At 42.4% G+C, this 20,048-nt stretch overlaps 2 protein-coding genes across 10 annotated transcripts in view; one reads left to right on the top strand and one right to left on the bottom strand.

Moving 5' to 3' along the window:
• Positions 1-4,944: 4,944 nt before the first annotated feature.
• SLC16A3 (solute carrier family 16 member 3) lies at positions 4,945-18,093 on the bottom strand. Of its 2 annotated transcripts, none has more exons than XM_039562534.1 (5): positions 18,005-18,093; positions 9,928-10,172; positions 9,295-9,438; positions 8,166-8,933; positions 4,945-6,873 (listed from the first exon to the last, which is right to left on the bottom strand). In XM_039562534.1, the coding sequence occupies exons 2-5, from the start codon at positions 10,148-10,150 to the stop codon at positions 6,587-6,589; spliced, it is 1,422 nt and encodes a 473-aa protein (XP_039418468.1). In that variant the 5' UTR covers positions 10,151-10,172; positions 18,005-18,093; the 3' UTR covers positions 4,945-6,586. The 2 variants fall into 2 exon arrangements, with proteins under 2 accessions (XP_039418468.1, XP_019135235.1); XM_019279690.3 differs by lacking the exon at positions 18,005-18,093 and adding an exon at positions 11,441-12,542.
• The window catches only part of CCDC57 (coiled-coil domain containing 57), a 38,461-nt gene continuing 35,194 nt past the window's right edge, over positions 16,782-20,048 (top strand). For 2 of the 8 annotated variants that reach the window (XM_039562518.1, XM_039562519.1), the window contains exon 1: positions 16,797-18,398. In XM_039562518.1, the coding sequence (XP_039418452.1) occupies positions 17,575-18,398 (824 nt within the window). In that variant the 5' untranslated portion in view covers positions 16,797-17,574. Of the gene's footprint in view, positions 18,399-20,048 lie in introns of all 8 variants that reach the window. The other 6 variants (XM_039562522.1, XM_039562515.1, XM_039562520.1 and 3 more) reach the window with 6 other exon arrangements.

Raw genomic sequence — 20,048 nt, 5'->3', positions numbered from 1 at the left:
AAAGGGTGCAGATCATCCTAAAGTCCTAGTCTACAGTGTCTTTGCTGTGGCCAATCCAGAATGCTTGGGATGGGATGTGGAACAAAACAGGAATTCATTTGGTACATTATGCGCTAGGAAGAAAATACGTAGTCCTGAGCATAACAAGAAAAAAATTTGCTTAATTACAGTCCTCAGCTTGGTTCAGACCTGCAAGTATTACAGGCACAAAGGCAGGACAGAGCTTCTTATATTTCCCTTAATTCTTAAGGAAAGGGTAAACCAGAGTAATTTGAGGTCATGCACAGATTTTTTTTTCTTAGAAGACCCCAAACAGCGAATGTTTCTCTGCTCTCACTGGCAAAAAAACGTATTTTAAGTTTGTCTGACATGTCAACAATGGATCTTAAGGCATATTTTTCAACAAGACTGAAAAAGTCTTTTGGTATTTAAAAATTTTAAATACTAAAATCTGGATATACTTCTTCATCGGGTTCAGAGTTTTACTGTGAAAGGTTTTAAACTGTTAAAAGAGTAGTAGATGAAAAGTCAGAAAAGCAAGGGCTATCCTTTCTTAATGCACCTGAGGTATTCATCTGGGATTAGTGAGGAAGGCTGCCAGCTGAAATGCTGCTGACATGACGAAGCAAATAGAGAGATCAGTCAAGGAACTACAGTGTATAACTAGAGGTAAGTAGCTTTTTACTCTGTCTCTAATTTGCCATACTTTCTCAGACAAATACAGGACTGCTGATCTCACAGACTGTGTCACTAGCAAAATGCTTTTAAGAGCATAAGCATTTTAATGCTTTTTAGTAGATACACCTTTTCTCCTACTCGCACAAAGATGAGCTCTATCTCAGAAGCATTGAGAAAGCTGCTAAAACAATCCATTCCAAAGCTGTTGCTTCTCATATGCAGTGCCCCTGTCATAGTCAAGGTTGTTTACTCTTTCAGTGTCGGTGGATCACCTTCCTTCAACAGGTCCGGCAGCAGGGAACAACAGCTGTGCAGCTCGGGTCGAGCCCATTTTCCCCTACAGCGAATGGCCCTACTTCCTTCTTTCAGACTCAAAGAGAACCAGAGGCAAAGATAAACTCTGGTTTTCTGTCACAAGGGTGGGCTGACTACACGCTAGTAAGTTCTGTCACTTCAGTCCACCCCGTAACATTACTTCCTGTAGCGGCATATGACTTGATCTGGCCGTTGGGGTGGCGAAGTATTTGATTACACCTTAAGTCTTGCCAGTTTAACTGAACTAGCATATAAAAAAGGTAATCATGTATCTATTCAAACGTGGGGGTTAATGTAAGCTAGACCTATGACCTTTTCAGTGTAGATATACAGAGAAACTTCTGAAGCTGAGCTTAGAGAGATTTCTCAACAATTTCTTGCCAGAGATACTTAGAATCAAGCGCAAGTAGGTGTCAGTCTTCTAGATCACAAAAGGTAGGTCTTGCTACATTGAAGAGCTTGTAATTTTGATTCACTTGGGTGTAGCCTTGAGAGTGTACCTTGAGGAGCCAGTCCTAGCTGAGGTACCATAGGATCAAAAAAACCACAACATAAATGTATTCTTATGCTGTGTTTTCTCAGGAGCTTTCAAGTTCTAAAGAGCATCATTTGACAGTAAAGACAGCTTGCTGGCATGTCAGTATTCAAACTATTTTGGGCTTTGTAAGTCATGACAGTTCATAAAACTTTACCTGCAAACAAAACCTGGAGCACTATTCAGAGGAGAACATTAATATTTTTTGCACAGCACAAAATTAATAGCTGTTACTTTAAATTAGATGATGCTTTCAAATACTCTTCAGGATCATTTACAGCAGGAGCACATACCCATTTTGGAATTGGCCAAACTATGAGTCATGGCAAAAACAGTCCCCTTGCCCACATTAAATTCTGGCTGCCTGTGAGCTAAGTGTCACCTCTTCTCTATAAACACTGTTGTCTCTGTGTAGCTGTTTAAGCATGTGCAAATTAAGCCAAATTTCCAATTGGGGTGTTAATTTTTTCTGATGTTATTTTCTCAGACCCACAGTTTTTGACAACTTTATTTATTCACTACATTTGCAACAGTTTACTAGAAAAGCATTTTAAAAAACCTAAGTATAAATGTACACATTACATTAAAGTGCATTAACAAGAAACAAAATGTCATCCCACACAAAACTGAAGTGTATTCCCATAATCCTAAAGACAAGTGTGACAAAGAGACATGGACGCACGTACACAGGTCAGTACTTACCGCTGTAACAGTGTAATGTAAGAGTGCATTCTGAAATTCTTCTGTTTATGATTGTCTACCAAACTAAACATTTTCTTTGGGATGTTACCACAGGTGCATATATGAATTTTGCTTTTTCGGTTTGAAGTTTGGTTGCTCAATTAGGGGAATGTTCTCATTTCTTTTTAGAGAATGATTCTACATTGCCTAATACACATTTGTGTGGATGCAATTTAATACTAGCACAAGATCTCTCCAGTCCTTTACACCATACCTTCATACCTTCTGAAGTCTTAACTTAGCTTTAAACAGATAGCTGAGTCACTTTAGGACTTGTAATTCTGCTGAGGTCTTCTAGGCTCCAAATAGCTACAGAATATTTCATTTAGAATTTTCAAAAAATTTCAAAAAAAACTTATCTTTGTATAGGAGGAAGAATATAATTGTAACTCTGCTCATTGTCTAATAAATGGGCAAACTGTCCCTAATCTACTCCTATGAGTATTTTGCATGTTTTACATACCTATCTATATATATACATACGTAAATACATACGTACAAACACATGTATACTTGTTCATATAGTCTCTCTGTGTTACTGGCATTTATACACATTTCTTCTCCTTGCATCAGGAAAATAAGGGCCTAAGATCCATTACATGATCAATCATACCATATTTTAACCATAAATCCTATAGCACACAATTTATAGAATGTATGAAGATCCAAAAGGCTTTAAAAATGTTGCTAGCCTGCAGGGTAAAAGACCATTCACTACTTTCAGAGAAATAATCTCTGAAAACTGTCTTTCAGATTTTTGATTGTTTACTTTCCAGGCTTCTTATGTATTCATATATATATATATGAACTGTGTGTCTAAAGAAATTACATTTGTTTCAATAGCGTATGATGCAGGAGTAGACCATAATGTTTGGATGCTTGGCAATTCAGTTGCATAATTACTTACACTCCCTTCCTTTTCCTCTTCCCTTTTTTCAAATCACAAAATTTTAATCAGGTGAAGGTTGAACGAAGATTCATCTGGGTAGATGTTGCGTGAAACTGTTCTTCCATCTGTGACCCTGGGCAGTTAATGGCTCCTTAGCAATGCTTTATGTCTTTGACCCATATGCATCCTCAAAATATATGGAAGAGCACATCTCGCAGACTGCTCTTAAGGGCATCTCAGTGGTATTGAGATTAAAGAGATACAGTACCAAAATAACTGGAGGAATTTTAAATCAATTCCTTGCTTCTAAATATACAAAATATATATATGTATTTATATTTGTCAATCTATTTAAATATTTACAATAAGCAGAGTTAAATTAATAAGGAGCCTGGCTGGACAGTGCTGGGAATCTAAGGACTAGCTGCTTGTGAGGTTTGGTTTTGGTTGGTTTTGGTTTTTCAACACATTGGGGAGGAAGGGAAGAGTTCTATAAAACAGGAGGTCAGTGTGAAGGCCTTTGTGGCCATGTTGGATAGGAACAGTTGGGTACATGCTTCAGCACAGTCTAGTATAGTGGCCAGCAGCCTAGGGATCTGGCATGGAGGTTTCCTTCCCATCAGTATAACAAATCTCTTTCCAAGAAGATAAAGGCAGCTAAATAGAAAGAGGACTGGAGGGCTAGCACACACTTGGGTGTTACCCTTGAATGGGACAGAATGGGAGCAAGGAGCTTAACTGGCTCTAGAACTCTGAAGTACTCTCAAGCCTGCCAATTTTGATGTTGCTAAGAGAGCTGCATTGGGAGTTTCTCACCTTTGTATTGATGCTTCTTGTGATTAATGAAAACAGTAAAAGATTTTATACTGCTCATGTGGCTTTTTAAGCTGCTTAGCGAATTAAATTCTAACCCTTTTTTTTCTCACAGTCAATAAAGGAGTCCTGTAATTTGACCACTCTCATTCAGTAAGCAGCTCGTGCTGTCATAAAGACTGCAATCCATTGGTAGGTCTGTGCTGAAAACAGCGCAAGAGCACTGGCAGTCCCAGTCAGAGTAATTGATCTTTGAGTTGAAGAAAATAACTTGTATGGGCAAATGCAGCCTTTCTGTGAACACTAGTTTTACTTACGAGATTATTTATGGTTTCTTGTTGAAACGTGTCTCCTTGTCTTCCTAACTTCCTCTTCTGTCTCGAAACATGTAAAATTGTAACATAAAACTTCCTGTTTCCAGCTTAACTGTAGAAGTATTATGTATGGAAAATGAAACCTAGTCTGGAAAGTCAGTATGATGCGCACAAATGACATTCTGACACATATAAAGCAGTCTAGACAATTTGCAGAATGTACAGAAACTTAAAATTGTGCCAAAACCTGAGGTCAAAGGAATAATCACTTAGTTCTGTGATAACAGCGTATAGCATTATCTAGCAAAGAAATCCAGTGATCAAAACACACAGTAAGACAAAAGTGGCTGTTTGAGAATCTGAATTCACCTTTGGAAAGGTTTCTAGTTTTTGCTTTTTGAAACAACAGGGACCTCCAGTCTGAAAGCTGTATCAGGCCTTCATGTATCATCTGAAGCAGCCTCCAAGGATATAATAAATTACTCTGTGGATTCCATTTTTCTCTTGCCTTCTGGAGCTACCAGTGTTGTGTTTCAAGTACCGATTTAGTCTTTAGCAAACGAGCTAAGTTCAGTGAGTAAGTTTTTACAGCTGGAAAATGTCATTCACTACAATCGCTGCCACTAAATTAATACAAGATTTTAAAATAACGCACTACATAGGATATAAAAACAAACAGTTTATTCTGTGAAGCATCCATTTCTTTTAAAAGTTACGATTCTAACTTTCCAATTTCTGTGCAAGGTTGTCCTAACAATGCAAAATCATTTTAAAGAAACTACAAATATGGAAGCCGGTATCTGAGATATTTCGTTAGAGAATGGTTCATGGTTTTGGCACTTTGTTTCTGTTAAAAATGGTAAAGTATGAAACAATGATGTTAATTTAAAGGGGATACAGGGTTTTAAGGGATTAGGGTCTTTTAGTTTTCAGTTATTAAGCGGAACAATTTTGGCACTTGAAAGCCAATATTGCTTTGCTACTACTAAGAAAACTGTTACAGTTAGTCTGCTTTAAAGATTGTGACTGCAGTTACAAAACCTAGACAGTCTTTTATAAGCAGATCTGAGAGGTGGGCTGCAGTTAGCATGGTTTTGTATTAAAAAAACCTACATTTCTGGAGTGGTTTTGGGTGAAAAAAGAAATAGAATGCCTTCCTTTTGCCTTCCTTTTCTATTCAGTACCATGCTGTCATAAATATGATGAACAGTTCCATCATGTTTCCTCAACCAGAACTTTGAATGGCACTTCGAACTTCCAGAGATTATGCAAAAGGCAGGGAAGTGAGATAAATGGGGAAGAAAAAGAATCAAAACCAAACATGTTAAAACCTTCCTGTGATGCTAACATTGCATTTTATGGATGACTCATGTTTCCTCCCTAAGTCTACCCACTCTATAGGTCATCTGGAAACTTGCACCATTTCTTTTATAAGCAAAAGGGACACTTCTTCAGAATATTCTAATAAACCTAATAATCATCTTCTCCTTGTTCTACTAAACCTAATCATCTTCTCCATATTAGTTGTAATATTTTTCAGTGCTCTAGGAAAATTTTACTGAAAACAGCATGTGGAATTGTGGGCTAATTTTGTTTGCTTACGGTTTGTCAGGATCCATTCTGCTCATTTTTTTTCTTTTAGTACCACCTCAGAATACCACTTGTGTGATCTGCTGAGGACACTATCTGTAATGTGCCTTTCCAAAAACAGGCTTTCCAGATGATAATTGCAAAGGTTACAGGTTTAGGCAGAAATGCATTTACATAAATCAAAGTTACAGATATTATCAAAATTAAGTTAGGGCGGAGCCAATTGCTCTAAAAAGTCTAAAAAGGTAAGAAATTCAAAAACCTTATGGAGACCTTTAAGTTCCTGAGATTTTTATCCATCTCAAGCTCTTTTCCCTTCACTGAGAACACAGGGAAATTATATTTAGCCACACAACACAGCGATTTCATCAATAGTCTGAGAACATACATATAATTCCACTTTTCTTAGAATATACGTTTCCTATAGCTTCCAAGTGAGCAGTTTCTGGTGATGCATAGCAAGAGCCTACTTGTGTTCATAAAAGCTTTTTAGTTCACATAAAATGTATAACCACAATGCTCCACCTATTACTGATAAAGCTAATTTTCCAGTAAGATGTTGTCTAGCTAATCAGCTTCCAAAGAAACTTGATGAGCTGACTAGCCCCCGGTTACTAAAGCTGATGGCCCAGTCCTAAACTATTTCTGTTTCTAAAATAAATAGCGTTGAAAATCTTTCTTTTCTAAACACTTTGCGGTTCCTTGTCATGCTCACACGCATGTTTCTGGGTTAGTTACAACTTCACCATTTTTTTCAGGCTCATCTTTCAGAAACTGCTCCACTTCAATAGAGTCCACCTTGGCATCTTCAGGAGATTTGTTTTCAGATTTGTTTAATTCCTCTCTTTCTGCTGCTTCTTCTTTTGTATGTGGTTCTTCTGATTTTTTCTTAATGCAGAAGAAATTTCCCAAGGCCAATACAAGGGCTGAGGTGGTAACTTCAATTCCAGCAATAATGAAAACAAACATGTACCTCCCCGTTGCATCCAGGAGTTTTCCTGAAAAAGGCAACATTCCAGGTAATTAAAAAAAAGTGATTATGTTGCAGTGAATATTTTTCTGCTTTTTAAAAATATTTTGACTCTCCTCTCTAGAATCACTGTGATTATCTAACCAAGTTTTTTGAAATAGAATTTTAACAAGTTTGTAACAAAATATTTGTCAGTTATTTCGGTTCAGTTTAACAGTCACTGACTTTACATGACATCCCGAAACACGTATTCCCCCTGCACACACAGAGGCATGCAGTTCATCTGAAATAAAATCAGCCTCGCCCTCAGATGCAAGACATCAAACAAGCGCTTTGTGTTTCAGATAAAAATGTGTGCATCCATGGCTGGGATCTGTATCATCTGTATCATGATCTGGTCATCATTATCCTCTTGCTCCCAGTCTCGTTTACCTTTCTACATGGGCAGTGCACTGTCTGCTTTAAATGCAAATCTTATTCAATAGTCAGAGTAATAGTCTGGAGTAATTGACTGATTCTGACACTGGTAAGGGTGGATTTTCAAGGGACTTGGTGGATGTGAAAGAACAAGTGGGAGGATATGAAGGAAGTGCCTCTCTGAACCTGAAGATCAGAGTGCATAGTACTGGTTTTCCCATGAAGGAGGTTCTGTCACAGTAAAAATACTTGATGTTTTTAGTGTCTGGTATAAAAAGTAGACATTTCATGGCAGTGACCTGGTGGGTTTTGGGAGGGAAAGTGTGTTTCAGTTCAGGGTCTGTAAAATGTATGTTCTTTGATTGGTAATTAATTTGCACTTTTGACTTCAAATTAATGAATTTGACTATTTTGTCATGTCCCCTTATTCTTGGGTTGTGAGACGTGCAATAGAAGCACTCTACCTTCCTTAAATCACTCCAGTTTTATAGTCCTCCTTGTAAGATTTTTTTTTTCTTCCTTCAGATGTTTTCTTTCCTCCTCCAAGTCTACCATATCGAGAATGTATCCTAGTATTTCCCAAAGAAACTTGACAGGTTTCATGTTCTGAATCCCAGTCAGCTATCTACCAATAAGAAGTTCAGTGCAGGCCTTCAGAGGAGAAATAGCATCTCCAGATGGCAATTTAACCAATTCTGAAATAGATCCAAGAGGGAAAAGGTTCATTCCACCCCTTCTCGGATATTTCAGAGTGTAACTGCAGAAAGCCTTTGAAGCATGTGCAGCACTAGCAACAATCTGCATTTCTCGAGTGACTCACATCTTTTCTTCTGCTCCCTTACGTTTTGTGTAAATGGATGCAATGCACACAATTTTAAACTCTGAACTAAATGGCATACTTGCCTGCTGATGGTGGACCAATCAGAACAGCCATAGCTTCTGCCAGGAGCACTAAACCGATAGCACTGGAAAACTTCTGCGTACCAACAATAGCCATGAGAACTTCAAACTGAAGAGCACCTACCATTCCATAAGAAATGCCAAAGAAAATACAAAAGACCACCAGTCCACCATAATCAACAGACATAGAACCCATAAGATCTGTAAAGCCATTAAAAATCATAGCAAAACTGAAGAGGTAGACACAGCGTGGTCTAACCCATTTAAGACCAGCTACCATTCCACAGATTGGCCGAGCAAAGATATCAATGAATCCCAGAATAGTCAGAAGAAAAGCTGCTTTGGTGTCTTGAGTCCCTAAATCCTTGGCATAACTCACAACAAAAACCGGGGGAACAAAGAGGCCAAGCACCATGATAGATGCTGCTAGAGCATAGATTACAAAACCACCGTCTTTAAACACACTGAAATCCAGAAGTTTTTTCTTTACTTTCTTCTCAGCTGGCTCTTTGGTAGCTTCAGACTTTTTGGGTGGCTCCAAAGGTCTCATTAATGCTCCGCATACACAGCAGTTGAGCAGCATCCCACCCAGGATAAGAAATCCTCCTCTCCAACCGTACTCATGTTGTAGTATCTGCCCCAACGGTGAGAGAGCACAAAGAAACACTGGACTCCCAGCAGCAGATAGCCCATTGGCTAAGGGCCGGCGTTTGTCAAAGTAACGGTTTAACATGATGAGTGAAGGCTGAAAGTTTAGTGCCAAACCCAAACCTGTAGCAGAAGGTATGTAAAAATTAATACTGGCCTACAGTATCACTGTTAAAGATATTCTAATTACAATTTTTCTGACTCATAACTTAAGAGAAAATAGTTTTATTCAAAATGGACAAAAGAATCCCAAGATAACACAAAGCGTTCTACCCCCATAGTATTCTTGTACTTTATGATTACACTTCACACTATTAAACATTCATAACAGAAATAAATGACATTTTTTTTCCACATTTATCTGCCATCTTTATAAAAGCCCAGTTGGGTGATCCTGATACTTCAGGTATTTTTCACTTACACAAAATTTCAGCCTAAAGCTAAGACATAAGTTAACTCATTTTCAGCAATGCGTACTACTTACCGGTAATCACACCTGCAGTTAGATAGATCTGAATGATGCTTGTGCAGAAGGAAGCTATCACCATCCCCATTGAGGCAAAAAGGCCACCCACCAGCATGACAGGGCGACAACCAAAGCGATTGACGCATACACTACAAAGTGGACCTAGGCAAGAAAAGCAAGTTACAGTTGCTAAGATAAACCAACTTTTGCAACTGATTTTATGACACTTTGTATTTCTTTGGTGGACTTCAAAATGTTAGGTTCATGGTTGGAATCAATGATCTTAAAGGTCTAAGGTGTTTCCTCAATGATTCTGACTTGTTCTGTACTCTGTCCCTACAGTCAAGCCAATCAGGAAAAATGTCCTTTCCTCTGTAGTCAAATACTTCAATCTTTTTTGTCTTCAGAGTGCCTTGTGATTTTTCTTTTTCATCATCTTCAGCAGCTACTGAGTTAAAGACACGTAATTTTAAATCCAAGCTGGATGGGCTTAAATAACTGTTTGGTTTAAGTGATTAATAGTAATTCTTCTTTGGAATGCCTTACTTGCACACAAGGAATGATATGCAGTCATGATACACACTGTAAATGGCTGTGTTACAAACTTAATTGTATGACACAGTACGGTTTCAAAACCAGATAACTACTCACCTGTTCCATAAAGCATGGCCAGCAGAATGGAGGAAATCCATGCAGTGTCACTATATCCAATGCCAAATTCCCGGATAAGTTCTTTAAAGAAGACGCTAACTGCCTTAGGAAAGGCATAGGAGAATCCTGTGATGATAAAACAGCCAAAAAGGACAGCCCAGCCCCAGCCTCCATCAGGGGCTTTAACACCAGATGGACCATCGTCAGCTACTACAGCTCCCATGATGAAGCAGCTTGTGTGTTCCCTAAGAAACAAAAAGCAATTAGTGTCTAAAATTGCACTACCATTAAAACTAAGGCATGGAACTACTTTAAATAAGTCTTGAGGATGCAGTGCAATTTTAACTATTCCTTGTTTGAGTTCAGTTCTTACAGAGCTTGCAAAAATACATGAAAATGAGATGCACACAGCTGAGTTTTAAATGAATGTCCCCTCACAGCTCTCAAAGTCAGAACTGGATTTCAGCCAAATAAATCACTGTTTCATCGAAAAACTGAAGCCATTACAGCAGCTCAGGGGTCTATTTGACTTTTGCAAATATGTAATAATTACTGCATTAAAGTCTGCAGGACTTTTTATATAAAAAGACCTTGTTACATGAAGCTCCTGGCCTATTCACTTAGGAGGCTTGGTGCATCACAAGTGTTCTGTGAAATGGTGGACTAATCACCCAGATTTTTTATTTCCCACCGAGGACAACAGTACAGCCCTGATACGCTGCTGTCTTGAAAAGATAGATCCTTTTGAGATGATGATGAGCTATCATTTTTCACACATCAGGTAAGTTCGTAAGCTAAACTGCAATGAAAATCTCCACGAGCCATTTTTGTGGATGCTGGAAATTATTAACTCCAGCAGTGCTCAGTACAACTGCCCGCCTGAAGCAAATACTTTCCATTGTTGCTATTATGTGATCAGTAAGAAAAAGTAATATTTGATGAATCACATTTTTCACATTTTCTATATGCAGCCATAAGCACCTTTGCATCTAAAAATATTTTGTCATGATAATATTATGTTTCTAGGCAGTAATGCTGCCAGGTTTTAAAAGTGAGAGATGTGGGGTAAATAAGACGCTGAAAAGGCACATAAAGTGTCCCTGTATGTGAGGAGCACAGGGAGTTACTGCATCACAACAGCTAGGTTTTTGTAGGATCTGTGTTCTACACAAGTCTTGAAAATGTTAAGGTGACCTTCAAATAAGGATCTTACTCATTAAATCTTACATGTACAAAAATTGGCCATTTCTTTAATGTGCAATTGATTGTGTCAGTGTTTCTCTTCAGTGGTATCTAAAAGAGGAGTGCAACCATAGTTGCACATGAGTAAAGAATGCTTCTGCTTTCAACAATATAAGCCTGGATAGCGATTGTTGTAAGTTGGGAACTACGTAATTCTCACAGCTCCATTTCAGAACCAGACTATATATGACACAACAATCTGATGCAGACTTGTCTAGACAACTGAGCACCAGATGCACGATTCTTAATAGGCCGGTATGGATGTACTTACTATGGTATTTAGACCAGCACTCCCACTTCTTGGAAGAAACAACTTTATATACATGATACAGAAATAAATCTGCCCATGACTATGGCTGTTCTAATGCCCTGGCCTGTATGGGCACAGTAAGCCTCACAGTATTGGCTTCACCTCTTCTTTTCTGGAAATCAAATATAAACAGAAAACAATTTGTTTAAAGTCCAAACAACTTGAACTTAAAATGTTTTAACAAGAAGGGAAACAGAATACCTCCACAAAACTAGTCATCGAGGTGTTTGTGGCTTGTTTGCTGATTGCTGTGAGAGTTCGTAAAAATGCACAGCTTGGTAGACTCGGCAATTCCTGCAGCAGGCTTTGAGTTGCTAAATAAAAGTCTTAAGATGCATCTCTGCCAAGACTCCCAACACTGGGATCTGTCCACCCTTCAAAACTCTTTTTCCCAGTAGCTTTTGTTTGACACAAGGTATAAAGCATTCTTCAAATAAGGACTTATTTTTTTAAAGCAATAACCAGACAGCACAGAGTAGATGCACAAAGGGTAATCCTTGTGACAGTGGCAACTCTGTAATATTAATGATAACAGAGGTAATGCTGATGGAAGTATCTCGGCTCAAATGTATAAAGAACAGAAATAAGATGTAAAATTGAAGGACTCCAGGGGGTAGGAGGCATTATCACTCGCACTACTTCCAAGTTGTCAGAACATTTCGTTTGGAGTGAAGGTTTAAAATGTTGGGGGAAGGGTTGGGCAGTTTCTGTTCGTTTCCATTACCCTTCTAATGCAACACGAAGTTAGTAATAATATATGAGCATGCTTTGTTGAAAAACAGCAACTGGAAATGTCTCCAGACTGCTTACAGAGTGCTGGATGGGGACATTCAGTGCCTTATGGCGTTCAGCTCTTCGCACAGGCTGGGGCAGTCTCCTTTACTGCGTCTATAGCAAAGTTGTTTTTAAGGGCAGCCTCTGCAGACCTACAGTACTGAACCCCGATAGCAAACTACATCCACGCCATATGAAGCGGCGAGTGGCTTTGAGAAGGAACGCCGTTAAGAACTACTTGGCAGCACGCTTATTCCTTCCAGAAGAGAACTGTCCAAGCTTTTCGGGGGGAATAGAAGTCAACTCGGCAGCCGGTGCACCGAGCCTGGTGCGGACGCGGCTCGGAGGAAGACCCGGTTCCCCCGCCCCCACTCCGACCCTCGGAGCAGGGGCTGCAGGAGCCCGCGGCCCCGCGTGCCCCCGCGCTGCGATGCCCCAGCAGGGCGCGCGCGGGCGGCAGCCGCACCGAGACGTGCAGGACGTGACTTGGGCGGGGGGGGCGGGCGCTGCCCGCGAGTTGCGCGCGCGGCGCGGGCGGGGCCGGGGCCCCACCCCCGCCCAGCGCTCGCAACCGCGGTTGCCGGAGCCCGGTTCTCCCACGATAGGAAAATACTCTCCTTTCTGGCTATTCTTGAGCTCTTCCATGCCCAGCAGAGCAAGTCATCCTGTAAGAGACATATTCTGTTCCACGTGCCTTACGGAACTTACCAGCTTTGCCATGAGGAACAGTCTCTAAAACGGTTTTATGTTCTGCTGGGATGAAAGAGCTCGACTTGCTGATGTGAGGGAACCTGGCCTACTTTCCAGCACTTCATAAAAATGAGCCTACAGGGAAACACACAGTAATATCCATTTACTCTTCTTTACGTCATGTCTACTACCACATTTGGCTAAAAATCACCACAAACCAGCACACCAGATCAAGTGCCATCCTTTTAAGGGTGGTTCACATTTCACCCACACATGCATCAAAAACAGCTCTCTTAAAGGGAAAGGCTGAGAGAATTCAGACTGTTCAGCCTGCAGAAGAGGATGCTCTGGGGAAACCTTATTGCACTTTCCCAGTGCCTGAAGTAGCTACAAGAAGGCTGGAGAGGGACTCGTTACAAAGGCATGTAATGATAGAACAAGGGGGAATGGCTTCAAACTGACAGTAGGTTTAGGTCTGGTACTAGGAAGAAATTCTTTAGTGTGAGGGTAATGAGGCCCTGGCAAAGGTTGCCCAGAGAAGCTGTGGCTGTCCCATCCCTGGAAGAGTTCCAGGCCTGGTCTAATGGAAGGTGTTCTGCCCACAGCAGGGGGTTGGAACGAGATGAACTTGGAGGTTCCTTCCAGCCCAAACCATTCTATGATTCTACAATCAATGTTATTCGTCTGGTTTTGTCCATTAGTTGTTCATGTTAACACATCAAAATTAAAAGACCATTAACCAGAACTAAATTAAGCCTGTCTCCATAAACACAGCAAGGATGCACTTCATCCTGTTGTGGTATGCCTCACTAGGCTAAGACTGTATTCACCTCAAGAAATAATAAGGAAGTAGTGCAGAGGTTCCTGTGTGAAATGTACCAACAAGGGCTACCACCTTTAGAAAAGGCAGGCTTGTGGTTCAGCACAGGCAAAATTTTTACTTAGGATTTCACTACAGTGCTGGGATGCTGTCAAAGCCTGCTAAGATAGGAGGCTACTGCCTAACTATTGCAACAGCTTGCTTTGCTTTCTGCTTTTGTTAGCTCAGCCCTATTTAGAGGCAAAGAATTACATTTAACTGGCTGTGGCTCAGTTTCATATCTCCACAACAAACATGATAGTATTGTCAGTATTTATTCCAGATTCCTTCTGTCCTGAATGGGTTCTTGGTTTGGTAATGTGTAAAACAAAGGCAGCAAATGTAGTTAAATCTGTGGGGTTTCATCTTCCTGATATTATCTTCTTGTTGTCATGGAAACTAATATAGACTCAGTTAGGAGGAAGTATTAGGTGACTGCAGGTAGCATTGTGGGTGGTGTGATGGTGTGGTTTCTGGGATGATGTATATAAGAGGAGAGCATAGTTAGGAATGGCAAGAATCTATTATTCGTGTTTAGCCAATACTCTTATTGGCAATGTAGCTGTACTTCTTGGTCAGCAGTATGGGTAGGAAGGACATTTATGAACATGTAGGCTGACCTATATAGCTTGAGAATTTCCTGTTCTCAAGAGGAATTAATTTCAAGAATTCTCAAGAATAATTAATTTCTGCTAACTATGGTTGAAATCAAGACGACCTTGAATTTCTGTGATACAAATAAAAGATTATTGTCAAAAACAGAACATAAGCTTCCAAGTAGGGAACCCAGTTCAGTGAGGACCTCAGTCTGGAACCCCACCTGTTTGAGAACTGTATAATTACAAAATAAGGAAGATGATCTAAACTGAGCAACGCAGACATCCTCCTTCACTTTTCTTATCTGTGAAACAAAGAAAATAATGATTCTCTCGTCATAGGGTGTTGGGGGTATGAATACATTGAAAAGCATAGGCTGCTCAATACTGTGTTAATAGGAGTCATAAACCTCCTGTATTTGCCCAAGGGTATTAAAATCTAAGCAGACTAAACAAAATATGCATGTTATTCTTGGTTTTAAGTGAAGAATCCTAAAACTAACCAGCTCTACTGAAATTTTGCAGGAAATGATTCCTGAAAAAATATTTTTATTTTAATATTCTCCAGACCCTTATGATAGCCCTCTACATCTAAAACAACTATGCTTTTTATTGACATCACTGACATCTGCCTATTCAGCATGACTTTAACTCCTTCCTGATTCTCTAAAGTACAGATGCATATATCTTTAAATCAAATTTTATTGCAACTCAAGTACCTCATAAAGCCATTTAGATGGGCCACTGGTAAAGCCCACTAGTGCATTTCTTGTGGCTTACCTGCTTAAGTATCAGCCAGTTGAATTATATATTCATTACACAGGCTGCTGCAAACTTCTGTTCCCTACAAAATCATTGCCATACTTACCAATGCCTATCCTGACCTCCTGTCCTCCCTGCAAGGCCCCACAGTGACTGCTACTGTCCCATTTTGGCCCCCTCCGTTTCAACAGAGACAGTTTTCCGGATCTGCTGCCTTTCCTAAGGGTTTGCCAGTTTTCCCCATTCTCTCATCTCCTTCTCAGAACTCCTAGTTTAATTCTGTGCTGTCTGTAGCTGCAAGTGATGTTCCATACCAGCTCTTGTCTATTAACCAATCTCCAGTCCCCATTTAGCCTCAAAACATCTTAACTGTTCACTGCTGCAGCACAGTGAGTAACATTCATCACAAGTTATTAGCAGACCACAGTGACAATAAATTCACACTGCAATTTTATGTGTAGCAGATAATACTAACCAGTCTAAATTCTATTATCTAGGTAAAGTGCTCTACAGGGAAAGTTGTGACTATTTATTTGCCTGTTTTATTTTATATCATGAAAATGTTAGAGTGCCGCTCTTTATATTATTTGGGAAAACAAATATACTACTCCTATTACAACAGCATTGTCGACCTCCAGAGTAACTGTATCTATATTAAATGCCCAGTTTCTGGAGAAGTGGATTTATTTTGCTAAATGTCTGTGGGTTTTTTTACACCACATCCATTACCATAAGTTCATCAATGTCAGCATCACAGCAGCACCTTAACACCAAAGAGCACATGCCCTTTCTGTGTTCACATAAAAGAGACATGCCTTCAGTTGCATTGCAATTATCTGACTGTTTTCCATGTGCTTTCAAAGATACAAGTTGCAGAATCCCAACTTCAGTTAGGAACAACTTACAATGCGTTTTCATGTATAATGAAAATTAATTTCAGCCCTGCAGCTATGATGTCTTTGCAATGTGTTGAAGCTTTAGAAAAACAGAAATGCTTGCCAATTGCTTACAGTGGAGAAGTGTCCTTATATTGTTTAGTATGAAACCAAAAAGTGATGGAGCTAGATAAATACTAATTAAGGGTCTAGTCCTGTCACCAGCTGGGCATCTGTGTTTATTTTTGCAGAATACCATGGAACTACCCTAATACATGAAGTGCTCACATGCACATGCACTGTATCTCAAGCTAGGTGAGCACATGTAGCTGAATATAGTGAGGAAAGATGTCTGGCTCTGAGGTGTCATTTTACACAACCACTTTGGGCAGTGCAGCTGCATAATAGGGTGTCATACACTGAGATATGTGAATTGCCACTTCAGTCTCAATTTAAAATGCCACCTTCTTATTTCTATAATATACTCTGAGTTATACTTCTGACTGAACCACAAGAGGTGTATTCTACTAATAGATTCTGGTTTGCATTTTAAAACGGCTGACTGCCGCACCGCTTCCTCTGAAATATACACTGCAAAGCCGTACATGACTTTACTCTGTGACATCCTAAATTGAACGGTTTTCCAATTGCTTTACCCCAAAAGCATGCAAATCCGCTGCCCAAGGGGAGTGAATTTCCACCAGTGCTAACGGTCTGCGCCTGTGAGGAAGCTGAATTGCTGGAATTCAACTCCACCTTTGAGCGCTTTTTCTTCTCTCCACAGAATTGCTTAGAAGGCAAGCCGCAGACCCCTCCAGGCGGATTGCGAGCAACATCAGAAAAGGGCTCTTTCCCAAGAGATGGAGAGGGGCTGCGGCGGCCGCCGCGCGGCGGGGGAGCGGGGTTGGGAAAACAATGGTGGCGGTCGCGGCGTCGGCACGGCCACGACCGCTCGCGCGGCGCTCCGGGGCGGGCACGTAGCCGGCGCAGCCCTCGGCCGAGACGACTCCCGCGGAGCGCTTGGGTCGCCGCCGCAGGCCGATGCTCACGCAGACCAGGGAGACGCCGCGCGATTCCGCGCCCCGGCGCCCCACGGTTCCTAGTGTGCTTGCTGAACCGAGTAACGGAGTTCATGCCCGGGGCTGCGACGATGTCCTTATGAGGGGACTGTCCCTCAGACTGCGCGTCGCTCGCTCTGACGGACCTGAACGGTCACTGCTGTGACAAATAATTCCGAAATTCACCTCCCGGGGCTCGACACTCAAACAGGAGGTGAGCAGTAGCGAAGGGACCACGGAGGCGAGGCTTTCACGGAGACCCTCGGCGCCCAGTAACAGTCTGAGGCCATGAATGTGGGGAACAAAGCCCGAGCTCGCGGGTGTCCCACGAGCCACCGGTGTGCCCCCTCGGGCCGGCGGCACTACGCGCCTAGGCGTGACCCGGCTGCCAGAGGGGAAGCCGGGGCAGCGCTCTCTCCTAGCAGGCTGAGCGGGGCTCGGTGGCCAGCACCGCTCAGCGCCCGGACAGCGCTTCAGACCGATGCCGATGAGGACGTTGGGCGATCCATACGGCAACGCGGGTTTCCCGAGGCAGAGGTGCGCCCGCCTGGCCCCATGCGCGGGGAAAAACGCAGCCGGCGGGATGGCGCCCCGCCGACCGTCGTGGGGTGGTGCCAACGGGTGCGAGGACAGTTGGCGTGGTGCTCACCGCCCCACGGGCGCCCAGCGCAGCTTCTGGGCGAGTGATGAACCCGGGACTCCTATGCCGCGCTTGCCCAAAGCTTGGGCGGCGCTCGGGCGCATCCAGTGGCCCGGAGAGCCCCACGGAGAGAAGCGCCCTCGGTCAGCCCGGCGCTCTGGATTCGGCTCACCCGGCTCCGGACCCCCCACCCCGCGCTCCCCACGGCGTTCGTCCCCCTGGGCCAGGCAAGCATCCCGCAACATCACGCACGATGGCTCCGCCTCAGTACCTGAGTCACGTCCCGCGCCTCAGCGTGAGGATGCCCCTGCTCGCGCCGGACCGCAGCCCGCTGTCCCCGTGTGCCGACGCAGACCCGCCCCAGCCCGTCTGGTCCCGCCGGCTGGGGAGCGCTCCCGCGCGGTGGGTCTGTGGCTGCTCGCCCCGCCCTGCCACACGGGGCGCCCCCTGGGTCCTATCGCCGCCACGGTGACTCTTTCCCTCCGCTACAGGTTCTTCCGCGCAGGGGCCCCGGGGCCTCACAAGGCATCATCACGAGCTTTGCGCTGCTTGCGTAGAGTGCAAGGCACGGCTGGGTTCTGCCGGCGTGGATGCTGCACTGGCTGTCCGGAGGAGCAGGACCTGAGCAGTGGACTACAACGTATGAATGGGTTTCTGCGGTTGAGGTTTGTTCTGTGCTGCCGTTTCTGTTTTCCCGGGAGCGATCACAGTTTCTTCATTGTTTCCTCCCATGAGAATTACTTTTACTAGCTTCCTTGCTTCGTTGTTTTCTTCTTGGTAATTTTGAGTGTGATATTGTGCATTCCGTAGACAACTTACAGGCTTCCCTTCTTATCCTTTACCAAGGGAGCACTCCCTGCAAATATGCTTTCATAACATACCCCTCCTTTTACATCAGGATGGAATGAGCTTTCTGCGTTAATCTCTTGTGACTCAACTGCGAGTCATACAAAGGCTGGATTATAAAACTGAGTGTGTGTTGATATTGCTATTTAGCATACATGAAACTTGTGGTGGGATTCTCAAGTGCAGTACAGAAAGTAGCACTCCTAAGGCTATCTGGGGCTGAAGAAATTCAGGAGTCGGTGCTCCACTCTTTTGTGTGCTTCTAGCACACCGTCCAGTATGTAGGGCAGTGACTGGCCCCATGTGCTTGGCACTGGTGAGGCCACACTTTAAATCCTGTGTTCGGTTTTCGGCCCCTCACGACAAGACAGACATTGAGGGGCTGGAGCATGTCCAGAGAAGGGCAGCGGAGCTAGGGAAGGGTCTGGAACACAAGTCTGATGGACAGTAGATGAGGGAGCTGGAGAGACTCAGCCTGGAGAAAAGGAGGCTCAGGGGACACCTTATCACTCTGTACAACTACCTGAAAGGAGGTTGTACCAAGGTGGGGGTCGGTCTTTTCTCCCAGGTAACAAGTGACAGAACAAGAGGAGATGGCCTCAAGTTGTGCCAGGGGAACTTTAGATTGGATATTAGGAAAAATCTCTTCTCCAAAAGGGTTGCCAAGCATTGGAATGGCATGTCCAGGGAAGTGGTGGAGTCACCATCCCTGGAGGTTAACAGTTGGACACAATGATCCTGAAAAAAGTCTTTCCCAATCTAAAAGATTCTATGATTCCTATAACCTATGTGGAGATACACAGGGTTCTAACTAGAAGAGGATAGGTAGGATACAATATTGTCTTTTGAGAACTATGGTATTGCACAGGTTTGTAGCTTCCAATATTTTAGAACCTACTTGCTGAAATCATGTAATACCAAGGCAGGAACTGAAGCTCTTTTAATGACTTAGAAGTTTTTTCTTTCCCTTGCACATTATGTTTGCACTGGCTTTTGGTTCAATTTGCTGAACTTTAGTACCCATTTGTACATGCTTAAGGATTCATTGCAGTAATGTGTGAAGATGAGCAAGGCCATGTGGTTTATTTTGAGTAGATAACATACAGAGAGTAAGACCAACATTGCTAATCTTAAAGACTAAACCAGTTTTTGGCTGTCCACCGTTATCTGAATTCAGGCCATTCACTTGCAGACTAGGTGTATTCAGGTTTCAACATCAATCCCCAAACTGACATTGTATATAGACTGTAATCTTTTTTACTCACCATCAAAGTTTATCTGTTCGGGGCACTATTAAGTCACTGGAAGTCATCAGTTACTCATTTGGGGAACTAACGCACTTAACTACGTGACTAGGGGCTGTTTGAAGGTACACTGGAGACGATGACAGCTAATTTGAAAGGAGGGGCAGGGGGGAGGAAGGATTGCAAAAGATAATGCGGTTGATAGGTTAGGCAATGCCTAATATA

Source organism: Corvus cornix, chromosome 18 (genome assembly GCF_000738735.6).
Source record: "Corvus cornix cornix isolate S_Up_H32 chromosome 18, ASM73873v5, whole genome shotgun sequence".
NCBI lineage: Eukaryota > Metazoa > Chordata > Aves > Passeriformes > Corvidae > Corvus > Corvus cornix.
The sequence above is the reverse complement of the archived record's forward strand: the minus strand, read 5'-3'. Positions and strand labels throughout refer to the sequence as shown.

What these genes read in the sequence shown, in the direction of transcription:
- SLC16A3 (XM_039562534.1), bottom strand. Translation starts at nt 10,150, where the DNA reads ATGGGAGCTGTAGTAGCTGACGATGGTCCATCTGGTGTTAAAGCCCCT. An exon ending in GGCCATGCTTTATGGAACAG is followed by an intron (nt 9,439 to 9,927) that starts GTGAGTAGTTAT and finishes TTTCTTGCCTAG; the next exon opens with GTCCACTTTGTAGTGTATGC. An exon ending in GATTGGTCCACCATCAGCAG is followed by an intron (nt 6,874 to 8,165) that starts GCAAGTATGCCA and finishes TGCCTTTTTCAG; the next exon opens with GAAAACTCCTGGATGCAACG.